Below are 10,000 nucleotides of genomic sequence, written 5' to 3'. Positions count from 1 at the left end.
GTACAATCACACCTGGATCAGGTACAATCACACCTGGACCAGGTACAATCACACCTGGACCAGGTACAATCACACCTGGATCAGGTACAATCACACCTGGACCAGGTACAATCACACCTGGACCAGGTACAATCACACCTGGATCAGGTACAATCACACCTGGACCACGACAACTCTTTGGTCACCTGACCATTCCATTCACAATCCATTCTCGCTTGCGATGCTTGATGTGGTTTAATAAATCCAATGAAACATTTTCAAAACAGGTTAGAAAAGCTTCTTCTAGTTGCAAGTGATGGCCGAAAACCTCTTTTACAAAATATATTTTTAGCAACAAAAGAAAATGTACCGTATTTTCCGGACCATAGGGCGCACCGGACCATAGGGCGCACCAGACCATAGGGCGCACCAGACCATAGGGCACACCGGACCATAGGGCATACCGGACCATAGGGCACACCGGACCATAGGGCACACCGGCTTATAAGGCGCACTGCCGATCAATGCTCTATTTTCAATCTTTTTTCATATATAAGGTGCAGCGGATTATAAGGTGCATTAAAAGAGTCATATTATTCAACTTATTTTGTAAATGTAAAAGACTTCCTTGTGGTCTACATAACATGTGATGCTGCTTCTTTGCTCACAATGTTGCATAGTTGATGTTTTACTCATCATCTTCAACTCACTTTCTGACAGTCTCTTCAGGATGCACCCTTTTGTTTACGTGCCTCCACTTGGACAGCGTCATCTTTGGTGTGGCGTGCAAGGACGGGAGTGGAAGACGTGTCAAATAACTGTCTTAATGTGAAGTGAATTCTATTTATATAGCGCTTTTCTCTAGTGACTCAAAGCGCTTTTACAGAGTGAAAGCCAATATCTCAGTTCCATTTAAAGCAGTGTGGGTGGCACTGGGAGCAGGTGGGTCAAGTGTGGGTGGCACTGGGAGCAGGTGGGTCAAGTGTGGGTGGCACTGGGAGCAGGTGGGTCAAGTGTGGGTGGCACTGGGAGCAGGTGGGTCAAGTGTGGGTGACACTGGGAGCAGGTGGGTCAAGTGTGGGTGGCACTGGGAGCAGGTGGGTAAAGTGTGGGTGGCACTGGGAGCAGGTGGGTAAAGTGTGGGTGGCACTGGGAGCAGGTGGGTAAAGTGTGGGTGGCACTGGGAGCAGGTGGGTCAAGTGTGGGTGGCACTGGGAGCAGGTGGGTAAAGTGTCTTGCCCAAGGACACAACGGCAGTGACTAGGATGGCGGAAGTGGGGATCGAACCTTGCTGGCACGGCCGCTCTACCAACCGAGCTATACCGCCGTTTTAATGACATTCACACTTTACTTCCATCAATAACGGAGCAGCATCTCCTCATCCGTGGCTCACTAGTGCAACAACAACACCCGAAATGTGTCCCTTGACCGGAACTCCCTAATAACTCAATTTGATTAGGTGAATAATGTAAAGTCACTACACCGGTATGTTTTAGTGCTTTCATGGTGAATTTACAGACAGATATAAGTAAGAACTTGACACTACTTTATATTACAAATGGCAACATGAATGTCACATAAGAAGAAGATAGAGAAAAAGAAGAATCTTATCCACTACGGTGTCGGCACGGACTACAAAGGCGGACACGCGCAATTTTTCATGACTTATGCAGATCCCAAATACAGATCAGCAGGTACCAGAAGGTTAGAAAAGTTGCTTTTGCATAATATTGTGAAACAAAAGGCCAGATAATATGTCTTACCTTATACACACCCCATAATAATACTCCTATGTTGAAGCACATCAAGCGGTGTGGCTTCATAGCTTACCAAAGTCCTACTAAAACATTTTGATAGATTTTAGAGCGCCCTGTGTAATGATCTATATTTTCAAAGGAACATATGAAATGTTGGTGTTGTTTACTTGAGTCATATTGCAGTCTACACGTATCTCTTATGTGTGACTGCCATCATATTGCAGTCTACACGTATCTCTTATGTGTGACTGCCATCATATTGCAGTCTACACGTATCTCTTATGTGTGACTGCCATCATATTGCAGTCTACACGTATCTCTTATGTGTGACTGCCATCATATTGCAGTCTACACGTATCTCTTATGTGTGACTGCCATCATATTGCAGTCTACACGTATCTCTTATGTGTGACTGCCATCATATTGCAGTCTACACGTATCTCTTATGTGTGACCGCCATCTACTGGTCACACTTATCATTACACCATGTACCAAATAAAATAGCTTGAAGGTCGGTAAGCACAAGCAGAATGATTTCGTACATTAGGTGCAGCGGGTTATGAGGCGCACTGTCCACTTTTGAGGGAAAAAAGGATTTTTATAGTCCGGAAAATACGGTCGCTTTTTTGAATTGTTTTGTGTCCAATGTTGATTGTGGTGTTAATGTTTATTTGTGCACGTCCATATAAAGCTGGTGACATGTGCTCCTCAGGGGGAGCTAAAGATGGACCTTGTAAGGATCCGCAGGGAGAAGGAGAGAGCTCAGGCTGCAGCCCAGCAGGCTCTCAGGCAGCAGCGAGTACAGAGCATAAGCACTCAGCAGCAGCAGCAGCAGCAGCACGCCACCACGCACAAGAGGAAGCGTGACGAGGACAGGGAGTTGACCACCTCGGCCAAGTCCAAGAAGAAAAAGATGATCTCCACCAGCAGTAGCAAGGAGAGCAAGAAGGACACCAAAGTCTACTGTGTCTGCAAGACGCCTTACGACCAAACCAAGTATGACCACTCATTGTCCAGGAAATGACACCTCACTGACCTTCTCACCCTGCTTGGGAAGGTTCTACATCGGCTGCGACCTGTGCACCAACTGGTACCACGGGGAGTGCGTGGGAGTGACGGAGAAAGAAGCCCAGGACATGGAAGACTACATCTGTGTGGAGTGCAAACAGAGCACCAAGGAGGAGCTCTACTGCATCTGTCACACACCCTATGATGAATCACAGTAAGAAGTCTTCTGCACTTTCTCTTCTCCTTATGTAGGACTACAACACATATCTCTTTTCATGCATTCTAAATCCTAAATAAACGCTAGCAAAAGTCAGCCAACAGGAGTTGCTGGATTGCCCCTATTAAGATGTAAAAACCTCTACATTATAGGCACCCTGCAAGTATGGTAGTAACAAGCATATCATTATAAGAACATGTCATATTTACATATTTGTGTCAAATGGCAGCGTATATATTTCACCAACACATGACTTTCCCCTGGCAGACTTTAGTGTAAATATATGGAGTACTATCTACAAGTTTTACAAGCTGTGTGCCAAACAGATCCAGCTAAGCATTATGTAGCACTATTACAAACAATCACTTACTGTACAATGTCTGCTCTCACTGGGATGCCGACTGATGGGATGTTCATATATTCCCATTTAAATAAGGAATGAATCATAAACCTCACACAGGTTTAAATATAAAAAAGATGCCGCAAACAAGCGTCTTTTCGTGTCTTTCTCGCCATCTTGAGGTATAAGTTGGATGTCAAAGTGGACCAACTTTTCAGTTTATGTCCACAAACCCCAAAAGCAGTGAAGTTGTCACCTTGTGTAAATAAGAAGAGAATACAACAAATCCTCTTCAACTTATATTCAATTGAATAGACTGCAAAGACAAGATATTTCATGTTCACACTGGAATATTTGTATTATTTATTTAGCAAACATTAGCTCATTTGGAATTTGATGCCTGCAACATGTTTCCAAAAAGCTGGCACAAGTGGCAAAAAAGAGTGATAAAGTTGAGGAATGCTCATCAAAGACTTATTTGGAACATCCCACAGGTGAACAGGCTAATTGGGAAAAGGTGGGTGCCATGATTGGGTATAAAAGCAGCTTCCATGAAATGCTCAGTCATTCACAAACAAGGACGGGGCGAGGGTCACCACTTTGTCAACAAATGCCTGAGCAAATTGTTGAACAACAACATTTCTCAACAAGGAATTGAGGGATTTCACCATCTACGCTCCGTAATATCATCAAAAGGTTGAGAGAATGTGGAGAAATCACTGCAGGTAAGCCATGATATTACACACCTTGGATCCCTCAGGTGGTACGGCATCAAAAGACTCATCAGACCACAGAAGACTTTTCCACTTTGCATCAGTCCATCTTAGATGAGCTCAGGCCCAGCAAAGCCTTTCTGGGTGTTGTTGATAAATGGCTTTGGCTTTGCATAGTAGAGTTTTAACTTGCACTTACAGATGTAGCGACCAACTGTAGTTACTGACAGTGGTTTTATGAAGTGTTCCTGAGCCCATGTGGTGATATCCTTTACACACTGATGTGGCTTTTTGATACAGTGCCGTCTGAGGGATGGAAGGTCACGCTCATTCAATGTTGGTTTCCGGCCATGCTGCTTACGTGCAGTGATTTCTCCACATTCTCTCAACCTTTTGATGATATTATGAAGCGTAGATGTTGAAATCCCTACATTTCTTGCAATTGCACTTTGAGAAAGGTTGTTCTTAAACTGTTTGACTATTTGCTCACGCAGTTGTGGACAAAGTGGTGACCCTCGCCCCATCCTTTCTTGTGGAAGACTGAGCATTTTTTTGGGAAGCTGTTTTTATACCCAATCATGGCACCCACCTGTTCCCAATTAGCCTGCACACCTGTGGGATGTTCCAAATAAGTCTTTGATGAGCATTCCTCAACTTTATCAGTATTTATTGCCACCTTTCCCAACTTCTTTGTCACGTGTTGCTGCCATCAAATTCTAAAGTTAATGATTTGCCAAAAAAAATAAAGTTTATGAGTTAGAACATGAAATATGTTGTCTTTGTAGCATATTCAACTGAATATGGCTTGAAAAGGATTTGCAAATCATTGTATTCCGTTTATATTTACATCCAACACCATTTCCCAACTCATATGGAAACGGGGTTTGTACTTGTGCAATGGCAATAAAGAGCTACCTAGCTAATATTCAGCTGCATTGTTAGCCACCTGGGACTAGTGGTATTTGAGCATTTAGAATGTGGCAAGGAGAAGAAGGAGCTGTGTCTCACATAAGGACTGAGAAAACTTGCCTTTAACGTCACAATGCTGTCGAGACTGAAGGGAGACTTGATTTGCCAGGTTCTACATTGGCTGTGATCGCTGTCAGAACTGGTACCACGGTCGCTGCGTGGGCATCCTGCAGAGCGAGGCCAACCACATCGACGAGTACGTGTGCCCGCAGTGCCAGTCCACGGAGGACGCCATGACGGTCCTCACGCCACTCACGGAAAAAGACTATGAAGGCCTGCGGAGGATAATGCGCTCTTTAATGGTGAGGCACAATAATGCGCTCTTTAATGGTGAGGCACACGTTCCTTCAGTAGTGGCTAACAAATCTCTCTGGCTCATTTGGCAAAATGTTATTTTTGCACTTCTACGGTTATCATCACACATTTTATTTTTTGCCATATCACTATTCAGCAACAATTCAAAGGATGCTAAGCTAAGCCTTTTGAGGAGTCACCAAAGCTGCTTGCAAAGATATGCAGATATCGGGCATCAAGGGGCCCAACTCTTGTCACTGATGACATCTATTAATCACACAAGAAGCAAGGAATCAATCAGAGACAGAGTTCAATTTAGCTCATGAGGAGAACGCATGGAGCTGCACACTTAGTCACAGTCTCACCCTACGCTGCGTCCCTCTATTTATTCAGGAGTTCCACAGTCAACAACACTAAGGCCGCCTCTAAAAGGAGTGGTCACATATATTATGCAAAGCCGGTCCAGGACGCACGATATGTGACAGAATGTGCTGGGGGCCTTGTGATTTCGCCTTGTCTCTGCTTCGTCTGCGTGCTGTCATATTATCTTCGTTGAGGTCCTTGAAGTCCTTGGCTGTTAGCGGGCTAAAACAAAGATAACATCTACGGCTGAGGCCACCCCTCAGACAAGAAGTCTTTGTCCTTGCACAGATTAGAAAAGTCCAACTTGAGCACAATAGCTAAATAAGTAAAGCAACAGACTTTAAGCATACTAAAGTTAGTATGATAATATATACATCATTATTCTAACACTCTTTCCTTTGCTATTGGTACCTGCTGCTGTGCATTCAGGATCTCCATAATGTCAAAACATTCCAAATCAATCCCGGCATATTTCCGGGAAACAAGCCGTTTGGAATTTTCCCCACGGTTGATGTTTTGTCATTGGGGACATCAGCGGATTATGCACATATGGTCAAGATTTGCCCAACTTATTGTTGTCAAAGAGTTCTTTCTTCTCTATCCTCTTGTTGTGGGGCAGACTGGCTCCTACATGCACATGCATCCTTCACTGTTGTCAATTGTAATACAAAGTGGCGGATAGTTCCAGCTTATATCTCTCAGTAGACTCGCTATGGAAGCACTAAAAACTACAACGACGACGACGACGGGGAGAAGACACAGTCGAAGTGGAGGCACATAAGTAAGACCACCCACAATACGGCATATCCCGAAGAGACTTGAACGCAGTCTGTAAAACTTGATGGGTGCAAAGTTTTGACCAAAGACGTGTCATGTAGACCAGAAGGAAGTGTTTTAAAGAAAGAGAACAATGGTATGACCCTTTAAAGGCACTTCTAACTTGCAGGACCACAGCTGGACAACTTTTTAGGGGCCACACACTCAAGAAAATCAAAGGTCAGGTCAAATGTTGCCTTAAAGGAGGGCTCATATTTTCTGGAGCTGAGACACCCCATAAGGGACAAGCGGTAGAAAATGGATGGATATATATATATACAGTATATATACAGTATATATATATATATATACACTAGCGTTCAAAAGTTTGGGGTCACCCAAACAATTTAGTGTTCGAGCCTTCATTTCTAAGAACAAGAATAGACTGTGGAGTTTCAGATGAAAGTTCTCTTTTTCTGGCCATTTTGAGCGTTTAATTGACCCCACAAATGTGATGCTCCAGAAACTCAATGTGCTCAAAGGAAGGTCAGTTTTGTAGCTTCTGTAAGGAGCTAAAGTGTTTTCAGATGTGTGAACATGATTGCACAAGGCTTTTCTAATCATCAATTAGCCTTCTGAGCCAATGAGCAAACACATTGTACCATTAGAACACTGGAGTGATAGTTGCTGGAAATGGGCCTCTATACACCTATGTAGATATTGCACCAAAAAGCAGACATTTGCAGCTAGAATAGTCATTTACCACATTAGCAATGTATAGAGTGTATTTCTGTAAAGTTAAGACTAGTTTAAAGTTATCTTCATTGAAAAGTACAGTGCTTTTCCTGCAAAAATAACCACATTTACATGTGACCCCAAACTTTTGAATGGTAGTGTATATATATATATATATATATATATATATATATATATATATATATATATATATATATATATATATATATATATATATATATATATATATATGTATATATATGCTACAATGCTTCCCCTGTAGTTGAGCCACACTTAATGTAGAGTAAGTTGTTACTAAGTAGCTGCTAATCAGATATTGAGGTGCCTCATGGAGAAATCAGCAGTTGATGAAAAGTAGCAACCAAAATAAAAGTCCTCTGTCCTCCTCATCTTCTTGTTCTTCTGCCTCTCTTGTAGGCCCACAAGATGGCGTGGCCCTTCCTGGAGCCAGTAGACAAGAACGACGCCCCAGACTACTACAAAGTGATCAAGGAACCAATGGGTGAGAGCATCAACATCTACACAAGCAGCATCCATTCATCATCCACATCATTTAGCACTAATTGGGCCATTACTCTTCAAATGTTTGTTTACCCCATTGAAGGTCAACCTACTCCTGAATGGGCTGCGGTCATGGAAGTAGTCATCTGCATTGTTGGGGGAATGTTAGGAAAGCAGGAACATAATATGTTGCCACACTTTATTGGAATTCTTCTTCAAGCTTCAACTAGTCAGTTGTATTATTAGTTGGTGCCTATTTCACTTGGTCAACATAGGGCTTCAACTAGTCAGTTGTATTATTAGTTGGTGCCTATTTCACTTGGTCAACATAGGGCTTCAACTAGTCAGTTGTATTATTAGTTGGTGACTATTTCACTTGGTCAACATAGGGCTTCAACTAGTCAGTTGTATTATTAGTTGGTGCCTATTTCACTTGGTCAACATAGGGCTTGAACTAGTCAGTTGTATTATTAGTTGGTGCCTATTTCACTTGGTCAACATAGGGCTTCAACTAGTCAGTTGTATTATTAGTTGGTGCCTATTTCACTTGGTCAACATAGGGCTTGAACTAGTCAGTTGTATTATTAGTTGGTGACTATTTCACTTGGTCAACATAGGGCTTGAACTAGTCAGTTGTATTATTAGTTGGTGACTATTTCACTTGGTCAACATAGGGCTTGAACTAGTCAGTTGTATTATTAGTTGGTGACTATTTCACTTGGTCAACATAGGGCTTGAACTAGTCAGTTGTATTATTAGTTGGTGACTATTTCACTTGGTCAACATAGGGCTTGAACTAGTCAGTTGTATTATTAGTTGGTGCCTATTTCACTTGGTCAACATAGGGCTTGAACTAGTCAGTTGTATTATTAGTTGGTGCCTATTTCACTTGGTCAACATAGGGCTTGAACTAGTCAGTTGTATTATTAGTTGGTGACTATTTCACTTGGTCAACATAGGGCTTCAACTAGTCAGTTGTATTATTAGTTGGTGCCTATTTCACTTGGTCAACATAGGGCTTGAACTAGTCAGTTGTATTATTAGTTGGTGCCTATTTCACTTGGTCAACATAGGGCTTGAACTAGTCAGTTGTATTATTAGTTGGTGCCTATTTCACTTGGTCAACATAGGGCTTCAACTAGTCAGTTGTATTATTAGTTGGTGCCTATTTCACTTGGTCAACATAGGGCTTCAACTAGTCAGTTGTATTATTAGTTGGTGCCTATTTCACTTGGTCAACATAGGGCTTGAACTAGTCAGTTGTATTATTAGTTGGTGCCTATTTCACTTGGTCAACATAGGGCTTGAACTAGTCAGTTGTATTATTAGTTGGTGACTATTTCACTTGGTCAACATAGGGCTTGAACTAGTCAGTTGTATTATTAGTTGGTGCCTATTTCACTTGGTCAACATAGGGCTTGAACTAGTCAGTTGTATTAGTTGGTGACTATTTCACTTGGTCAACATAGGGCTTGAACTAGTCAGTTGTATTATTAGTTGGTGACTATTTCACTTGGTCAACATAGGGCTTGAACTAGTCAGTTGTATTATTAGTTGGTGCCTATTTCACTTGGTCAACATAGGGCTTGAACTAGTCAGTTGTATTATTAGTTGGTGACCTATTTCACTTGGTCAACATAGGGCTTGAACTAGTCAGTTGTATTAGTTGGTGACTATTTCACTTGGTCAACATAGGGCTTGAACTAGTCAGTTGTATTATTAGTTGGTGACTATTTCACTTGGTCAACATAGGGCTTGAACTAGTCAGTTGTATTATTAGTTGGTGACTATTTCACTTGGTCAACATAGGGCTTGAACTAGTCAGTTGTATTATTAGTTGGTGACTATTTCACTTGGTCAACATAGGGCTTGAACTAGTCAGTTGTATTATTAGTTGGTGACTATTTCACTTGGTCAACATAGGGCTTGAACTAGTCAGTTGTATTATTAGTTGGTGACTATTTCACTTGGTCAACATAGGGCTTGAACTAGTCAGTTGTATTATTAGTTGGTGACTATTTCACTTGGTCAACATAGGGCTTGAACTAGTCAGTTGTATTATTAGTTGGTGACTATTTCACTTGGTCAACATAGGGCTTGAACTAGTCAGTTGTATTATTAGTTGGTGCCTATTTCACTTGGTCAACATAGGGCTTGAACTAGTCAGTTGTATTATTAGTTGGTGACTATTTCACTTGGTCAACATAGGGCTTGAACTAGTCAGTTGTATTATTAGTTGGTGCCTATTTCACTTGGTCAACATAGGGCTTGAACTAGTCAGTTGTATTATTAGTTGGTGACTATTTCACTTGGTCAACATAGGGCTTGAACTAGTCAGTTGTATTAT

General features: G+C 41.9%; 1 protein-coding gene across 1 annotated transcript in view; it reads left to right on the top strand.

Moving 5' to 3' along the window:
• LOC133639435 (nucleosome-remodeling factor subunit BPTF-like) overlaps window positions 1-10,000 on the top strand; it is a 133,750-nt gene that overhangs the window by 89,188 nt on the left and 34,562 nt on the right. The window contains exons 30-33 of the mRNA XM_062032726.1: window positions 2,449-2,732; window positions 2,794-2,958; window positions 5,093-5,285; window positions 7,570-7,654. Coding sequence (XP_061888710.1) covers window positions 2,449-2,732; window positions 2,794-2,958; window positions 5,093-5,285; window positions 7,570-7,654 — 727 coding nt within the window. The remainder of the gene's footprint in view (window positions 1-2,448; window positions 2,733-2,793; window positions 2,959-5,092; window positions 5,286-7,569; window positions 7,655-10,000) is intronic.

This window comes from Entelurus aequoreus, linkage group LG22 (assembly GCF_033978785.1).
Source record: "Entelurus aequoreus isolate RoL-2023_Sb linkage group LG22, RoL_Eaeq_v1.1, whole genome shotgun sequence".
NCBI lineage: Eukaryota > Metazoa > Chordata > Actinopteri > Syngnathiformes > Syngnathidae > Entelurus > Entelurus aequoreus.
Note: the sequence above shows the minus strand (reverse complement) of the source record. Positions and strands in the feature narration are given on the sequence as shown.